Source organism: Notechis scutatus, chromosome 4 (genome assembly GCF_049901735.1).
Source record: "Notechis scutatus isolate UNSWTSFEM ecotype Mainland chromosome 4, rNotScu1.2, whole genome shotgun sequence".
Classification (NCBI taxonomy): Eukaryota; Metazoa; Chordata; class Lepidosauria; order Squamata; family Elapidae; genus Notechis; species Notechis scutatus.
This window is the reverse complement of record NC_142012.1, coordinates 61,225,999-61,245,110: the sequence shown is the minus strand read 5'-3', so window position 1 is coordinate 61,245,110 and position 19,112 is coordinate 61,225,999. Positions and strand designations below refer to the sequence as shown.

Genomic DNA, 19,112 nt, shown 5'->3' with positions numbered 1-19,112 from the left:
TGCAAAAGGGGGATCCCATACAACCTCAGGACTCAGCAACCGGTCCTAAGTACAAACCAGTTGTACCAAGCATCTTAGGGATGCTCACAAAGGTGAAGCCGCTTTTATTCAGGGCCGCTGCAACTTTGAACGGTCACTAAAGGAACTGCCGTAAACCGAGGACCCCTCCTGGGAAACAAGGCCTGCAATAAACCTCCAAGCGATTCCCCCACCGCCTCTGAGAGGGAAAAAGGGGCCTATTTTGACGGCCGCGGCCGGTTCTTTCAGAGGGGCAAAGACCCTTCCCCACACACACTCCCCCCCCCAAAAAAAGCCCGGGGCAAACCGCTCTCGCCGACCCCAACCGGCTCCCCCGAGCCCCCCGCCACGATCAACCCGAGGACGGCGCGCCTTCCCAGCCACGGAGGGCGCCCTCCTCGAGGCGGAGGTTTCCAGGGAGAAAACGCTCCACCTCCCGACGCCGATTGTCCGTCCGACGGCCGGCCTCCGTCCCCCCGCCGGGGGCGTTCAGCCCAGGCCCGCGGCCGGATCTACGTGTCGGTTCCCTCCGCCGCGCGGGGCCGCAGCTGAGGCGGGCCCGGCGCCGCCAAACCGACGAGGCGGAGGCGGGTGAGGCGAGGCTGCGCTTCCCCGCCCGGCCGTGTAGGGGGGGCCCGTCGGCCTCGGGAAGCGGGCGGCCTCGGCCTCTTGAGGAGCGGCAGACCGTCGCCGCCTGACGAGAGGCCGGCGGCGGCGCCGCCATGGAGGACATCAACTCCAACGTGAACGCCGACGCGGAGGTGCGGAAGCTGCAGGAGCTGGTGAAGAAGCTGGAGAAGCAGAACGAGCAGCTCCGCATCCGCAGCGCGGCCGGGGCGCCCGGCGGCAGCAGCCCCAAGCGGCTACTCAGCGGCGGCGGCGGCGGAGGGTCGGGCGCCTGCACGCCTCCGCCGCCGCCTCCGCTGCTCTTCCCGCCTCCCGCCGCCCAGCTCTCGCCGTCCTCCTCCTCCTCGCCGTCGCCCCTGGGGCTGGAGAGCCGCGGCCTCAACGCCAAGGCCGGGCCGCGGCGGCCACCCCCGAACGACGACCGGGGCGCGGAGGCGGCGCGGGGCCCCGCCGAGAAGAGCGGCCTGCTGGACGAGGTGGAGCCGCTGAGGCCCGACGAGCTGGAGCGGCTGGCCGGCTGCGAAGAGGACGAGACGGGCTGGTGAGGGGGACAGAGCGGGGAAGGGTGGCTTGGGCCGACGTGGCTGGGGCGTCGCGTTCCGGGGAGGGAGGCCACACCTGAACCGGGAAGAAAGGGAAGGGAATGAATAGAGGGAGGAAGGAAGGAAGGAATAGAAGAAGGAAGGACATGGATAGAAGGAAAGGAATAGAGGATGGGAGGGAAGGAAGGAAGGAAAGAAAGAAAGAAAGACATGGGTAGAAAGGAGATGAATAGATGAAGGAAGGAAGGTGGATAGAAGGAAGGAGATGAATACATGAAGGAAGGAAGGAATGTATAAAAGGAAGGAGATAAAGAGATGAAGGGAAGGAAGGGAGGGAGGGAGGTAAGGAAGGAAGGAAAGACATGGGTAGAAAGGAGATGAATACATGAAGGAAGGAAGGAATGTATAAAAGGAAGGAGATAAAGAGATGAAGGGAAGGGAGGGAGGAAGGAAGGAAGGAAGGAAAGAAAGAAAGACATGGGGAGAAAGGAAATGAATAGATGAAGGAAGGAAGGTGGATGGAAGGAGATGAATACATGAAGGAAGGAAGGAATGTATAAAAGGAAGGAGATAAAGAGATGGAAGGAAGGAAGGAAGGAAGGAAAGGCATGGTTAGAAGGAAGGAGATAAATAGATGAAAGAAGGAAGGACATGTATAAAAGGAAGGAGATAGAGGAAGGAAGGAACGAAGGAAGGAAGGAAGGAGAAAAATAGATGAAGGAAAGGAAGGAAGGAAATGCATGGATAGAAGGAAGGAGATGAATAAATGAAGGAAGGAAGGACACGTATAAAAGGAAGGTGATAGAAAAAGGAAGGAAGGACATGGGTAGAAAGAAGGAGATGAATAGATGAAGGAAGGAAGGGAAGGAAGGACATGTATAAAAGGAAGGAGATCAATAGAGGAAGGAAGGAAGGATCCTCCTATTCCAAATATTGGGGGATCTGCAAAGACTGGCTAACTCTAGTTATCCTTGTGGGGAGCAAGGATCCCCAAAGCTGGGAATCCCCTTCAAGGGTTTTCCTTAAGGAATCTCCCCACAGCCTTTTCCTTCTTTGCACAGCTGCTTAAGGTGGGCAGGAAAGGTGGTTTGGGGATCTCCCTTGTTGGGCCTGGACACACTTTTGTTAACTGGGAAAAGACACAACCAAATTGGCCTAATTTTACACCGGTGTCTGGAGTGGACGGGTTGCGCCTTTTCTCGTTCCAATATCTCATAAATATGAGTGATTGGTAAATTCAAACCAGGTTTTTAGAAGTGGTGAGGTTTCTATGGTCTAACATTGGTTGAACAGCTGCATGGGTTGGGTTGGGCTGAATTAGATCATCATTTTTCAGTTCTGGGAGTTGAACTCTTAATGGTCTTAAAATTTGCCAATTTGGGGGGAAAATTGAATTAGATCATAGTGACCCTGAGTGCCTTTTCCTCTCAGCCTTAAACTTGCTAGTTTACACAGGAAATCAAAGGATCCTTTTGTGATTAGAATCCTGTCTCTTGAAAAGACACCAAAGTTGGGGCGAAAAGGTGATGTTGCATCGTAGAACAATATTTGAAAGGAATATAGAATGTGCCCTAAAGTTCTGGAGAAAACATTAGCAAGAAAAACCAATAGTCAATAAGGTTTCTTCAATTCTCTCCCAATTCTCTTTCACCTTACATTTATTTGTGTATTGCCTCATATGCACAGTCACACGCACAAATAATGGGATACATACATTTCAATTATTTTTCCAAAATGATGAGTCAGGATGGATGTGTTCATTAGTGTCAAAATTAGATCATGGAATAAGAGATGATCTATTAAGATTGCATTATGTCATTTGATTGTGGTAGCTTAAATGAACAAATTGAGACTTCTTCACTTAAAATTGGGGTGTGGAGCAATTTCCTCCTTTTATATGTATTGCTTGTATGGTTGAGTGCTGTAAATGCTTCTCCCTTCCATGCATTATATTTGCTTCATTCTTGACAGGCAGAGCTCAATTACATTTAAGTAATTAAAATATACAGGCATATATTTGGAAGCATGGGAACCTCTCTTCTATCTCATCCATGTGCAATGTGATTCATTAGGCTAATTTTATAATTGTGAACTGAACACAGATAAACTCGTTTTAAATTTATTTGTCTTTGATGGTACAATCATGTATGTACTTAACTCAGTATTAATTCTCAAATAAGCAGAATAAAATTTCCGAGTAGAAAGATTTCCGAGGTCATTAGCTGCTGATTGGTTAGTTTAACTCTTTTCCACTATGTTTAATTCATTTCACTATTCTGTATTCATTCTCTTCTCTAAAGTACAGCAAAACTTTATAAAAAGTGTTATTTTCTCTCCATAGCCTGTTTGCTATTGAGCTGTGTTTTGATAATGGAAAAAAATTGACAAACTATTTTCCAAATGCATTATTTCCTTAATCAAAGACATTTCATGAATTCATGCTTAAATCAGTGAAGATATTTTGGCAGTAACATGGATGTGACGTGCTGTTTTATTGTTTTCATAGTCTAGCCCACAACTGGCATTAGCTATAGCGGTGCTACTCAAAGGATGATCCAGTGTTGGTGCATGAAATATTTGTTACTGTTACTGGTCTACCATGAGTAAGCATTTAGAAACTTAGATGACAATTGACATTGCTTGAGATATAAATAAATGCAAGACATGTGGATTGGTCTTACAGAGTATAGACCAGTTTGGTTGTTGTTACAGCTGGTGCAAGTTGGTCATACAAAGTATCACCACATTACAATATATGATATTTTAAAGTTAGTTTGTTGTCTGTAACCCATCCAAAAATCTGAGGAATGTAGGCATGATGCTGGAAATGATTCTGAAGAAATGGACGCACACACAAAAATCCGTATTAGTTTTATTTCCTCCTGTGACTAGCATTGTTGTCAATCCAACCTAGATCAGATAAATTAACAAACAAGAAGCAAGGTTATTTATCACTTTAAAATGTTTAAATATTGATATATACTGTGTTCATTTAAAGCAGGGGTGTCAAACTCACGGCATCACGTCAGCGTCACGTGACGTATTTTTTCCCCTTTGCTAAACCGGGCTTGGATGTGGCCAGCACATGACGCATCTGGCCCGCGGGCCGGGAGTTTGACAGCCGTGATTTAAAGTATTCATAAAAGTATAGGTTTCCCCTGTCCAGTCACTTCTGATTCTAAGTGGTGGTGCTCATCTCTGTTTCCTAGTTAGCATTGTCCAAAGATGTCTCCACAGTCCTCACGACATCATGCTGATATGCAGAGCATGCAGCAAAACACAGAACGCCATTACCTTCCCACCAAAGTGGTACCTATTTATCTACTCGCATTTACATGCTTTCGAACTGCTAAGTGGGCAAAAATGGGTGCTCACCTCCATCGTGTGGCTCTCAAGTCTCGAACTCAGATTCTTAACCACTGAGCCATCACGTCCCCATAAAGTGTGCATATAGGTGTTAAATATGAGGAATTGATATTTCATTCATAACTAGTTACAATTCTAGAAGGAATGACAAAAAGTTTCAAATATAATGCAGAATACAGAATAGCAGTTCTGTATAAATTGTTTATACCTACACTTTCAATGAACAATGTATACAGTTCTTGTAACTCTTTGTCCCATGTTAGGTTTTTTTTTTCTTATTGAAATGTATAAGTGTTACCTTGGTGGTAGATTCTTTGGAATAGGATGACTGATATTGTGCCTTTTATTTTTCTAACACAAGGTTCAGTTGACGACGGAGACTTTAAAGATATTTTTTACATATTTTATAAAGATATTAACCGAGACTTTAAAGATATTTTAAAAACTAAACGAGTCTGTTTGTTAAGTACCTGTCCATTCTTTGGATGGTGAATATGTTTCATAAACTATCTGAAAACACAGGTGGTATTCAGCAAGTCCTGACCAGTTCTGGAGAACCGGTAACGGAAATTTTGAGTAGTCTATCCTGGATAACTGGCAAATACCGCCTCTGACTGGAGAGTTTACAGTATCCTTCCCCTGCCACGCCCACCAAGCCACACCCACAGAACTGGTAGTAGAAAAATTTGAATCCCACCACTGCTGAAAACACTAAATTGAAGCTTTAGTTCAAGCCTAAAATGTTTAAAGTATTAAAATACTTCATGTAATATTTTATCCTGTAGTTTATTTTACAAGCAGTTTTGAATTCAAGTCAAATTATTTGGGTTTTCAGTATATTGTGTGAGCTTGATTTTAAACTTACACTGTTAGACTTTAATTTTGTCATCCCATCATCTTTTGGCTCCCATGCCTCCTTAACAAAGCAAAACTTCCCTGCATGTTGGAAGATTCCTGGCTGCCTCCCACAATGGACAAGAGCTCCTTCTTAGTAAAGTTTCCTACCATCCCACCTCAATTTCCTAAACAGTATTCCATATCATTTCTGAGTGTTTACTTACGCACAGAAAAAGGCTGGGTGGATCTCTTAACAGGCTGTTTTGTTGTATGAACTGTTTTGACAGTTCCCATGCTTTCTATTGAATTAATAAATTCTGATTTTTGCATACTGAAATTAACATTCATCTGTTTTTTTTTCCTGGAGGGCAGGCAGTCTGCCCATCAATCAATCTCCCTCAGTAACTGGTCTCTAGATCGGTGATGGCGAACTTAGAGCACGCGTGCCGGAAGTGGCATGCAGAGCCATTACTGCTGGCATGCGAGCCCTCGCTCAGAGCAGGTTTACTGCACATGCGTGCGTGCCACACACCCGACAGCTGATTGTCGGGTATTTGGTGTGCATGCATGGGAGGCTGGGATGCACAGGAGCTGTGCATGCATGCGCAGAGATGCGCAGTGCACACGGGGGCCTTACGTGCATGCACAGAGATGTGTGGGGGCATCGCATGCGCAGGGGGCGTGGCCCCCCCCACGCACATTGCCTTCTGGATGCTGGTGTGCAGCACGCAAGTGCTTGCATGCCCGCAATTTCCAACACAGGAGCCCAAAAAGGTTAGCCACCACTGCTCTAGATGGTTACTATGTGCATTATACAACCAACAATAATTAAGCAATGTAAAATAGAAACTTTGTAGTATGATAATGAAACTAAAAGTTATGTGACGGTTCCAGAATCAATTCCGCAAAAGCTGGATATTTATAGCTCTCCAGAAGATTACAGTGTAAGAAGAGGGGCTCTTATTGCTTCCAAAGATAATGTGTCCCAGAGGCAGGGGTGGGATTCTACCAGTTTGCACCTATTCGCTAGAACTGGTTAACATTCTAAGAAGTTAGGAGAACCGGTTGTTAGAAGAAATTACTGGCCTAATCCTGTAAGGAAGGCAGGAAGGAAACATTCTGGTGTTGCTTACAGAAACTGCCTCTCCGTTGACCCTTATGACATTCTTGGCAGGACTAGACTTCCTGTCTCAGGAACTTCTCTGGAGTTTTTTTCCCCTCCTTTGCTGGAACTTTGCTTGTGTGGAGTGACCATTCAAAGTTACAATGGCACTGAAAAAAGTGACTTATGACCATTTTTCACACTTACGACTGTTGCAGCATCCCCACAGTCATGAGAGGCCAGGCGAGGACATGTGTGGCTCAATGTGAGTGATCTTGAGTTGGCCACACCCAGCCAATAACATGACTACCAAGCCATGTCCACCCAGTCACATGATCACCAAGCCACTCCCACCACCTAAGCCACGCCCACAGAACCGGTTGTTAAAAATTTGAACCCTACCCCTGCCCAGAGGGGAGCCCTGCAGAAAGCGCCTGCCTTCAGGTCTCTTCCCCCTGGTATCTGGGGACCCCATGTAGGCAACATCTGGGTTAGGTGGGCACATTCAATCAAGGAAAGGCAGTCTCTTAATTTGCAGCATGCTGAGAAAAAGATGCACTGTGTTGAAAACCGTGTCGTCTTGTGTGTTTTTTTTGTTGTTGTTAAAAAGAACACTATATTGAAGTTCTGTGTATCCCTATGTAATGTTTATGTGTTTTAATTTCCACCAGGTTGTATATGTCACCAAAGAAGAAAGTGACCCCTGTGCAAAAATCGATGAGCCCCCTTGTTTGGTGCAGGCAAATATTGGATTATCCAACTCCAGACATTGAATGTGCTAAAAAGTCATTGATCCATAGGCTTGAACAGACCATGTCAGGTGAGCTTCTGGATTTTTTTTTTAATGCTAACTTGTTTTAAACAGGTAGTATTTTAATATACATTTTTTTTAAAAAAATAGTTATGTTCCAGTGAAAGTTAGTCTGTTTTAAATCCAATTTACGTTAATGGGAAGATTATTATATGCTTTCTTATATTAAAAATTAATGGGGAACAAGTGTCCAGCTATGCTGTAGTTATTGTCTAATAAGTATACCAGCATGGCAGCTGTTTTGAACAGTGTCATTTTATTTTAAATGAATTGGTATCTGGGAAATGGCATGTAAAATAATAATTTTAATAAAGATTTTCAAAACATTTATCAGGCACATTAAATAATTGAAATAAATGATCAGACGACCATTTCCTGGACTGTTACATTATCAAAATGTAATATTAGTGTTTGCCAAATTAAATTTAAAAATTAAAAATTGATGGGATTGTACTGTAGAGTTTGTGCTATTAACAAGGTGAAGAGATGCATTTTATTTTAAAAAAACCTTATTCTACTTTGTTCCCACGGTCTGTACCTCATAACATACCATATGGAATTAAAATCAGAAATGCAATTTTAAGTTCTGTGAAACAGTGTATGAATTTTCTTTTCTGTTTTTCCATACAGCTCTCAAGAGACACAGCCTATATAGTAATCCATTCAACACTGTCAATTACACAAATTCCCAAAGCCACAGTGCTGGCAGTCCCTACAGCACTAGCTTTGGTTTTTCTTCCCCTACACCAGCGAAAGCTCCTTTAGTAAAACAGCTCATATATCCTAACAACTCAGGTAAGAGCCTCAGATCTAAGGCACAAATGATAGACACCAAGAAAAACTTATTAGCTCTTAATATTTCCTTTTATTTCAGACTTTTGAATCTATTTCTGCTTATATAGCTTATGCAGATAAAACACTATATTAGCAATTTATTAATGATGTCTAATTTTGAGCTGTAATCCTTATATTGCTTTGTCTGTACATTTCCTTCCTTCCCCTCCCTCCTTCCCTCCCTTCCATTATCTAGTCAACTTCCTACAGACCAGAGTATCCCCAGATCCTGGTCAAGGTACACTACTATACTTACAAAATGTGTTAAAGTTATTATTATATTTATTCTATTTGACATTTATAAATTCATCTTTTGTAGCGGAAGTACAATTTTGAATGCCAGAATTATTTTTCCTTAATAGCAAAAGATCAAATTTTTTTCCTTTAGAGCACTTTATGCGTTTCAAGCCCAGCACCTGGTAGATTGATCGGAACCTAACTTGAAGAGAAATGAGTTTATTTCTCAACATATTTGAGTTCTTGGAAGTTTTTCCTTTCTAAAAATCATGCTGATTTATAGGGATGATAGGAATGTCTTTAGATTTTAATTTGTTTTTCTTTTCTTATAGGTCATTTCAAAAGTTCTGATCGAAATCCTCCACTCAGCCCACAATCCTCTATAGACAGTGAATTAAGTGCTTCAGAAATGGATGAAGACTCAATAGGATCTAATTACAAACTAAATGACTTAACTGATGTGCAAATTTTAGCCCGAATGCAAGAAGAGAGTAAGTATTTTCACATCATAAAGAGTAAACATCCTGAGTTTTTTACTGTTATTTTTAGCAAGTTTGCTTTTGTTGGTAAACTTCAGGGATTCAACATGAAGGCCACATGTTAAGAAACAAAAAGGTTTGAGAAGTATATAGGCCAAGAGACGAGGAAAACTATAGGAAAGACTAAGAAGTGGACATAAAAATAGGGAAATGTTTAACACTGAAATGTGTCTGTGTACGTTTCCACATAGCAACTCTTTCTAGATGCAGTTTTAAATAATTGCTATAGTACTGTGATTATAAACAAGTAGCAAAGTGGGAACATTTTGGAAATTGGACAGACTTGTTGGCTTCTAATCACCCAAAAGATTGCCCTGAATCTCAGATGACGTGCTGGTTGTAGTTAAAGACATGATCTGGGTTTGAATAGGCAGTTCTTCTAGCACCACCACCATCACCCGGTACATTTACCAAGAAGGATGGAAAAGTCTATATATGAGCCGCCATTCCATTATTTTCTTTCTGAAACAGACTGGGAATTAAATCAGAGTTAATATTACAATATTTATGTTTCTTAGTTACAGTCCTCTTAGAGAGCTGCATTGAGGACAACATTACCAGGCACGATTTCAGTTCGGATTCACAGAACAATTTTCCTTCAGTGATTGCCATCGAGGCCACATAACTGAAACTAGGTTTATAAAAAAGGTTGTGACTTTGCGTTTGTTGCACTGAGTAACTTACCCAGAATGAAACAAAGGATTTGTAGGAATATTTTGGCTAAAATTTGTTTCTTAATGCGAACTTCTTAAAAACCCAAGTCTTCATTATGCTTCCTGGATAGAATGTAAAGCCGCAGATTCATTGGAGAAAAATGTTATCAGTTATAATATCAATTACTTTGGCATTGTAATTATAGTGTGATCCAACCAATCTAAAGCTAAAGGGAAGAGGGACAGGAATTGGACAAATACTACAAGATGTCAAAAAAAATGTCTGTCCCTTCCCCCAAACCATAGAAGAAAGTTAATTGTGACATGGTAAAGTTAGGATTTGTATACTGCATGAACCAGAAAGAGGGCTGAGACAATATCTACAGACCCCTCACATCCTGGACATAATCTATTTCAACTTCTCCCCTCAGGACGCCACTAAAGAGCATTGCATACCAAAACAACTAGACATAAAAATAGTTTTTGTCCCCTACCAGCACTCTGCTGAAGACTTAATTCCCACAGCACTGTATCATTTTTCATCTTCCCTATTTTCTCCTATTGGTTTCTTGTGATTTGTCAATTGTTGTTTGTAATTTAGGATTAAAGACCTATGACTTGCTGTTTATATGTACACTATGAGAATATGCACCGGAGACAAATTCCTTGCGTGTCCGATCACACTTGGCCAATAAAGTATTCTTTTCTATCCTACTTACATTTTGTCAGTAGATATTACCCAGCTTTTGTTTGTGTCTATTTATTACATTTCTGTTTAGCTCAGAGATCCTATAATACAATTTCTCCATAGAATTAATTTTTCAGTATATAGTAGCATACAGTTAATACTGCCAAAGGATTCTGGTTTGAGATGTTGTAGGCATAACAATCAAGCTAGTGTGTTGTTTTCTGGCTGGATAACGTGGAGGCATATTGCCGCCATTTGGCGTTGCGTGTCATTAAGTTGTGAATAATGCCTAGCTTTGTCTTTCCATCTGCTGCTGTGGAAGCTGTGAAACATTTGATTTCTGAGTTTATTAAGAGCTGGCCTAATAAACGCTGGTTAAATACTGACAAGAAAAATGTAGTGTTGGTTAAAATGCTAAATTTGGAACTGATGTCAAATCCACATTGCTAGTCCATTATCATTTGCTTTCAAATCTTGTCTGAATCCTGGATGTTAAGGTCTAGAATAGCTAGTGCATAACTTAACTTTGGTTAATTCTAGATAACACATGCTCCATTGGGCCATTGCTTCAGACCAGGGGTATCAAACTGGTGGTCCACGGGCCGGATATATCAGGCCCGCCCCAGCTTCTCAAAGGCAAAAAATTGTTGCGATATGTCACGATACGTCGTGTGGCGTTATTGAGCTTGACGCTCGTACTTCAAACATATTTCCTTACCAGATTCTTCAGTGCCTTCAGCAATGACAGCTAATAATGTGCTGCCTTTACTGGAAAAGTTGGTATACATTCAGCGACGTTTCTGCCTTGAAAACAACCTGCTGGGAATATGAGTCACCTAACAGCTATTTGGGTTAGAAATATATAAACCAGGATAAACATTTTAAAACTGTAACTTTAAGAAAATGCAAAACTGTAATTAGGTGTGGTTTCTCAAACGGCCATAAGATGGAGCCAGAAACCTGGATTGTTTAGTCTTAGTCTCAGAAGAGAGTGTGTCTAAGTGAGTATCTCTGTTTCCTTCTGTTGGAAAGTGTTGCTGTTCCTCCATTTCTTCTAATTGACTGATATTACTGGATTTAATGTAAGTCTGATACTGAACTGTTTTTGACACTGGAATTTGATATTTGGATTATCCCTGGATTGAAAAACTGACTGATTTACCTGTGAATGACTTTTGGATTGCTTATTTTGGACTTTGCTTAAACCTTTCTGGAAGTAAAAACCTACATTTACCGTACAGTGTATCTGTGTGCTCTGTGTGTATTATTCAAACATTCCTCTCAAATACGTCTCCCTGTATGCGCTCATTCTCCTAACGGGGAATTACCTCAACACAACCCATGTTGAATTGTGTAGCACAGTCAAACCACAGAATGGGGATTGTGTTATGACATGTTCCTTGACTGTACTAATAAAAAAAAGGAAGGGTTTGTACTTCAAAGCAATGTTCTTTCTGTCCGTTAGGTCTTCGGCAAGAATATGCAGCAACTACTTCTCGGCGTAGCTCTGGTTCTTCATGTAGTTCTATGCGGCGTGGAACATTTAGCGACCAGGAACTTGACGCCCAGAGCTTAGAGGATGAAGAAGACAGCTGCCATCATGCCGTGCACCCAGCTATGAATAGATTCTCTCCATCACCCCGCAATTCACCTCGACCTTCGCCAAAACAGTCCCCGAGAAATTCTCCCCGGTCTCGATCTCCTGCTAGAGGAATAGAGTACAGCAGAGTGTCACCTCAGCCCATGCTTAGCCGCCTGCAGCAACCCCGCCTTTCACTTCAAGGACATCCCCCTGATTTACAAACCACCTCTGTCAAAAATGAAGGTAAAAAGACTCTGATCTTCGGTTTTACGTATGAAACGTTCAACTAGTAGCTGTGAGTGTGCCCCCAGTGGTATGGGAGCATTTAAACTCTGGTTGTGAAATCAGCAGCTCTATAGATTATTCAAATATAATATAATATAATAAAATAAATAAAATAAATAAAATAAAATAATGAAATGAAATGAAATAATAAAATAAAATAAAATAAAAATGTGCTATGTATTTGGCCTTACAGCCAAAGATACAAGGAAAGGTAGAATACGATTTGTGACAGGGTTGGGTGTGTTTGTTTTTCATTAGGATGATTAGAAATCCATAAGCTCTGAAAACAACTTTGTTTTCTGGCCATGTAGTTTTCTGGCCAAATTGTTCTCATTTTGAGAACTCCATCAAGAAGAATGTTCATTAGGAAAAAAATAAGGTTAATTAGGCCAAAATAGTGACAACTATTGTATTTTTTCCCTAAACAGAATTAATAGTAAAATGAAAATTGTTGCTTTAAAGAGGTGGTAGCTTTTAAGATATTTTTTAAAAAAACTTCTTGAGCTGCTAAGCTATTGCAAATAGGATTAATTATTCTCAGCAAAGATATATGAGAAAGGAAAAGTAAATTCCCTTTTCTGTAAGCATGCGTGTATTCAATTTTCAGTTTTCAATTATTCCTTGCATGGTAGGTTATCTGCCATTATTTAAAAAAAATAATGAGGGCCAATGTAATAAAAAAGATAGGATATGATAATATTTTTATTCAATTTATTTATTCAATTTATTTGCCACCCATCTCATACTGAAACAACTCTTAATAATATTCTTAAAAGCTACCTAGAACCAATTAAAATATAAATTATTTTCAACTATGCACAACTCCAAAAGAAAATAAAATAATGGCAAAGCAAACAACAAACATCGGGTAATTCAAAACTAGAATTGGAAAATAAAGTGTTCATTCTTAACCTCAAACTTAACTTGCTTGATGGATGAAGCCAAAACTGTTTATTTGAGGGGTAAATATATATATATATATATATATATATATATATATATATATATATATATATATATATATATATATATATATATATATATATATATATATATATATACATATACATATACATATACATATACATATACATATACATATACATATACATATACATATACATATACATATATATATATATATATATATATATATATATATATATATATATATATCTTTTGCCCTTTGAATCAAATCAGTCAACATTAGTTTGAAATAAAGAAAGGGAGCAAAGTCACTGGACTCATGAGAATATATGGAAGGGGGAACAAAGTTACGTTTTAAAAGAACAACCGAGATTTTATTATATCAGGATTTAGTTCATTTTATTCTTGCATCTTTTTCTAAGATCTAGTCATAATATGTGTTATACCTGAAGGATAAATACTGTATCCAGAAACTAAAAAGTGTTTTTTTCAAAGTTCAAAGTAGAAAGATACTGTTAGAGGGTGAGATATATACATTTCCTAATAATTTCATTACAGTTCAGAAGAAAAATAACTAGGATGTTTCTTCTGTTAACATTTTCCTTTAAAAGTTAGCATGTTTTTAATGGGATTCAATGTGGTATGTAAACTAAACTGTTGCTAAGAGACCACAAACAGACTCAACACTGTTATTTTTCTGTTGTTGTTGGGTGTTCCTGCTGCTTCCTAGCATGTTGCATTGCTAATTCTACTTTGTGAAATGGGACCTATCCAGACTGTACATCGTATAGCACGGTTTAAAAAACGATTGCATTTTAAAAAATTTCATCTTCCTGTTTTGCTCCCTTTCATTGCTTGCTTTAAAGCTTTCTTTCAGTTCTGTATATCCTCTGCAGCAAGTGAAATTCCAGCTAACTGTTTTGTTAGTTACCAGGTAGACTTAAGATCTAAGGAAATTGAATGAAAGAATTCTATCATCCTTATCAACCAAACAGTTATTAGCATTTCAAAAATGTAATTCTTTGACTTGACAAAAGAGATGACAAAATTTGAGCTCTGTGAGCAATCTGAACTCAAGATATTATAGTACTATAATTTCTGTTACCTCAATTAACAGGAGGCTGATCAAAAATAATTATAAAGAATGTCTGGAGCATATGTTTTTCTAAGCAGATCTTAAGTGTTTCAAAAGTTTGAATAGACGATAAATATAAATCAAGTGAAACAATGTGTGGTTTGTACCTTAAATGGGACCCTTTCAAAAAAAAAATGTAGCAAAAATTCCTTCTAAAGTCCAACAGAAAATAATTTATGCTTCCTAGAAGAAGCGGATATGCTGCTTTTTGTCTGAAATATTGAGGGTGACATCTTGTAAATGTACTCTTTTGTGTCTTGCACCTTCCCTTTTTCACATACCTACAAGTGGTGTGGAAAATGCCAGACTGGAAAATAATCTGTGTTTTGTACTGACAGGCTTGTGGCTATCTGCCACTAACTCTTAAATAGGATTTAATCTCAGTGGAAAAACTATACAGGGAGGGTGGAAACGGGAGCCGTAAGCTAGATAGGCACACTTGAAAGGTGAGTAGTAGCAACGATGGCACTTGGTTGGCATGGCAAGTGACGGCACACCTGTTCCACAAAGCACGTGACCGGGACCACTTTTGTATACCATATTTTATCGGTTCTTGATAATCTTGCTGGAGCAAAAATAACGCTGTGGCTGAAAAACCTTAAGCTGTTCTTTATGTTGGCGTACCTCATGCTTCCCTGCATGCATGCACACCCTTGCACCATGAATGAGCAGCTGGTTGAAAGGAAAAGAGCCTTTCTACTAGAAGTAGGTTGAAAAATTCCTAAAGGGATCAGGAAAATTAGTCTGAGTAACTTGGCTATTAATGAATTAAAAATGCATTGTTACTGCGTCTCTTAGCAAGATTGAGGGATTATCTAATATACTCAGTAATAGATTGGAGGGTGGGGGACTGTCTTTATTTGTAAGAGATGGTGGCCCCATCTATATTCCTCTGTACCAATTAAGGAGCTGGGAGCTGCTATAAGATTGATTTGCACAATATACAAAGTCAAAATGGCAATAAGCTATAGCTGCTCACAGTGATTCTGTACTTTTGTCATTAAGTTCCAGTCTTGATATAATCTTAGACTGCTAATCTCAGACAGACCATAATTTCGGGTGGGAGAGTAATCCCTTTATTCCCTATAGTAATTATTCCTGGATGGGATTGAGGGATAGATGCAAAGCACTATGAAAGTACGTACAGTATTTATATATCAGACTAAAATAACGATTCTTGGCATAGTTCATAGCAGGTGGGCGCTAAACTTATTTGAATAGTTCTATTCATCTTTATCCCTGCTTGCATTATTTTTCATCCTTTGAGCTTTTGCTTCGCTTTTGCTTCTCTTGCATTGATCTTAAAATGGGATACACCAACAAACAACAAGAAATATTCTCTAACTCGAAAATCACCCATAAAATAGATTATATGTTGTGATCAGTGAAATATATTTTAAGCCTATCTTTACTTAAAACTATACATTCTGTGGGTATAGCAAAAGCGGTCAAGGCAACGCAGTTAATTCCATTAAATTTAAGAAATTATTTGTGTTGTTTCTTAGTCCGGATTCCGATTTGGTGACAGCTGAGAAAATTAAGTTCGCATGATTTGGAGTATTACCAAATCCAAGAACTTAGCTTTCTATATTCTTCAAATAAAGTTAGGATTCTTTTTTGCATTGGTGTTCCAGTGCATGTCCATATTATTATATATCTCCGTTGACGGTTCAGTCTAGTTTGCAATAGTTTTTGCAGACAAAATGCCAATTGTCATTTCATGCAGACAACTGGCCCATAAATCTTTTTAGAAATTCCCCAATCTGTTTTAAATCACTATGTCTTACAGTCATTGCACTTGAGAGAGTTTCTTTTCCAAAGAAATAACAGGTGAAAATAATATACAGAGAACACCATTTGATTTATATCGCTAAAGAATGAAAAAGTAAGATGATGCAGATTGGTTGGTTATATATTACATCAGCAGTCCCCAACCTTTGTGGCTTGGCAGCCCGGCGGGGGGGTGGAGGAAAATGGGCCATGCGAGTATTGGGCCAGCAGCGCGTGCACAGTTCAACTTGTGCGAGTGATGGGCCAGCACACACAGCTCAACTTGCGCAAGTTGAGCTGTGCACGTGTGTGCATGCACGCTGGCCTGCCAGTTGCACAAGTCGAGCTGCGTGTGCACTGGCCCACTGCTCACGCAACCCGGTTGCAAATAGGCTGCAGCCCAGTTGTGGTCCATGACCAGGAGTTGGGGAGCCCTGTATTACATCAGAGCAGAATAAACAAAGTCCACAATACAATGCATTCCACATTTTTAAAACTTCAAATTCATATTTAATTTATTGGACTATTATACTGTTATGGATATAAATTAAATTTTTTCTTATTAAGATTCATAATTATTATTATGAATAATAATTATTATATTGCTTAGCAAGCATATTTTTTAGCTAATAAAGCTGATTTTTTCCCCCAAATCTGAAGTGAGGATCATTCTATATGAAAGCCAGTACTGCTAGGATGATGGAGAAATTTTTTTGACTACCCATATTTGTTCAAAGCTATGGAATCTGCATCACGGAGTGAGCTCCCATTACTTGTCCCAGCTCCTATCAACCTAGCAGTTCAAAAGCATGTAAAAATGCAAGTAGAAAAATAGGGACCACTTTGGGGGGAAGGTAACAGCGTTCCCTGCGCCTTTGGCATTTAGTCATGCCGGCCACGTGACCACGGAGACGTCTTCGGACAGCGCTGGCTCTTCGGCTTTGTAACGGAGATGAGCACCGCACTAGAGCCAGAAACGACTAGCATGTGTGTGTGAGGGGAACCTTTACCTTATGGAATCTGTTAATCTCCATCACTGTAGGGTTTCTGAAAAATGCTAGTCTAAATTGTTTCCTACTGTTTCTTCTTAAAAGTATAGCATTGGCTTTCAAAATAAATAGGGTTTTGTACAATGGTGTCAGCTGGTAAAAGCTGTTCCACCAGAAAACACATTGTGAATTTCTGAATCCTTCTCTGTCTTCTATAAATACAGTATTAAATAAAATAAAATCTGATCATCCAAAACAGATTTGCAGCAATTATGGAAGTGTAAGGAAATTATTGTGAAGCCCCAACTCACTAAACCTTTCTTTTTCCCCCGGTTATATATTGCTGGTTTGTTTCTTCTTTGTTTTAGTATCCCAGTTCTGACTCAGAACTAGTTCTACATAACTTTATGCAGACATAAAGGAATTTTAAATCAATAAATAGGTTGCCGTCTGTTGGATATGCGTTCACCATTTTGAGAGAAGGAATCACGACACTAGACCGTTTCTCCTAAAGTGACAAATATCAATGAATTTTTGCTCTATGTGAGGGTTCAGACTTTTATAAAATGCAATATTTTAGATAAATATGTACTTTTTAATGCTTTGATTGATTATGTATTGCCTGACAGCTGGAATATGTGCTCTGAAGGTCTGTACCTAGCCTTTTCCCCCTCAGGACTTCTGTACTCCCGGTTGCTCTGGGTGGTAGAAGAATGCAGTCCCCTGCATTAGATGGTATGTTGTTATCTTTCTTTAATACAGAAAAACTAAGGCGTAGTCTTCCAAACCTCTCCAGGACATCTAACATCCATGTTGAGTCTGTGAAAAACAGTAGAAGTGACTCAAACTTTCAAGTGCCAAACGGAGGAATACCTCGTATTCAGCCTCAGTCCTCAGCCAGTAAGTATCTTTACAGTGATGCTGTAAATGCAGCTTCTGAAAGAAGGCTGAAAATTGTAGCTGCGTGTTTACAGTTTCATGGTAAAGGGATTGGATGTTTCATGTGGCTAACGCTAACTTAGCCAGATCTAATGTATGTCGAATGAATGAAATTATTTTTTCTATCCCACCATTGAAAACATTTTTATTGTCCCAAGTTGCATTTTTTTTTCTATTGATATGTATTCCTTTCTTTTTAGGTTTACCCAGAGAACTTTAGTGATTCTTTAAGCATTCAATATCATCAGCAAATATAATGTCCATATTTTATTTATTATCACACAAGTATACTACCTAGGGTTTAATGTGTGCTGCACATTTTCTTGCAATTTGCAGCTGTGATATCTTCAATATAATACAAAACATATTGAAAAGCCATTTTCTTTTTGTAGTTATGGCTCAATACTGTTTTTTGGGGGGAATAATAAGATAAAGACAGTGCATTGTTCTCTGTGGATTCTCCTAAATGGATCAAAGGACAGCCATTCTCATTTCATACTTTAGACTGGGTTCCTAAAATGCTTGCCTGAATAAAGGCAAAACTTAATGTTGCTGATTTCACAAACATCTTTGTGACCTCTGCAGATCTTTATGCGCTGAGCTCTAAGAACGGCACAAGATTATTTGTCCACATGCATTTTTCTGCAGTTAGAAACTATCTTAAGTCCCTGATCAGCAAACTCAAACTGAACATATTCTTGATTTCCATGCTCAGTGCATAGATGCCTGCAGAGGTATGCAGATGTTTGGGGCAAGGCTCACTTGCTTTTTCTTGCCGTCAGTGCTTTCATGCTTACATCTACCATCTACACACCTGCAAAGGGCTTAAAAGTAGCACAATATGCTGAACACGATAATGTGATTAATTACATAGCCATTGTTTGAGCATGTTGATTTGCTTTGCATCCATTTTGCTAAGGAATCGCTGTAGGGCTATGGGAGGATATATTATAAAAATAAGAGTTTTGACTTTTCAGAGAATATTATTAATTGCCTTGTGTGTCTAGAAGGGACAGGCGAATAATACAGACACAGCTCTAGTATATGGATATAAAATACATACTGTATATGTGTTGTAGAACCGTGTGTTTCAAATTTGGAAGAAACATGGAGACCTATCAGGCATGGCGTTAGGAAGCTCAGGATTAAATTACACTTGGTAGAAAACATGAAGCTTAACATAGCATATATTGTTGCTTAACTGTTGAGTAATAGCTGTTCATTCAGAATC

The 19,112-nt window shown here is 39.6% G+C and overlaps 1 protein-coding gene across 3 annotated transcripts in view; it reads left to right on the top strand.

Annotated features, from left to right (window-relative positions):
• Positions 1 to 472: 472 nt before the first annotated feature.
• SLAIN2 (SLAIN family member 2) overlaps positions 473 to 19,112 on the top strand; it is a 31,590-nt gene continuing 12,950 nt past the window's right edge. For 2 of the 3 annotated variants that reach the window (XM_026676550.2, XM_026676549.2), the window contains exons 1-6: positions 473 to 1,186; positions 7,164 to 7,312; positions 7,934 to 8,098; positions 8,707 to 8,865; positions 11,720 to 12,079; positions 17,705 to 17,842. In XM_026676550.2, coding sequence (XP_026532335.1) covers positions 741 to 1,186; positions 7,164 to 7,312; positions 7,934 to 8,098; positions 8,707 to 8,865; positions 11,720 to 12,079; positions 17,705 to 17,842 — 1,417 coding nt within the window. In that variant the 5' untranslated portion in view covers positions 473 to 740. The remainder of the gene's footprint in view (positions 1,187 to 7,163; positions 7,313 to 7,933; positions 8,099 to 8,706; positions 8,866 to 11,719; positions 12,080 to 17,704; positions 17,843 to 19,112) is intronic. The other variant, XM_026676551.2, reaches the window with a different exon arrangement.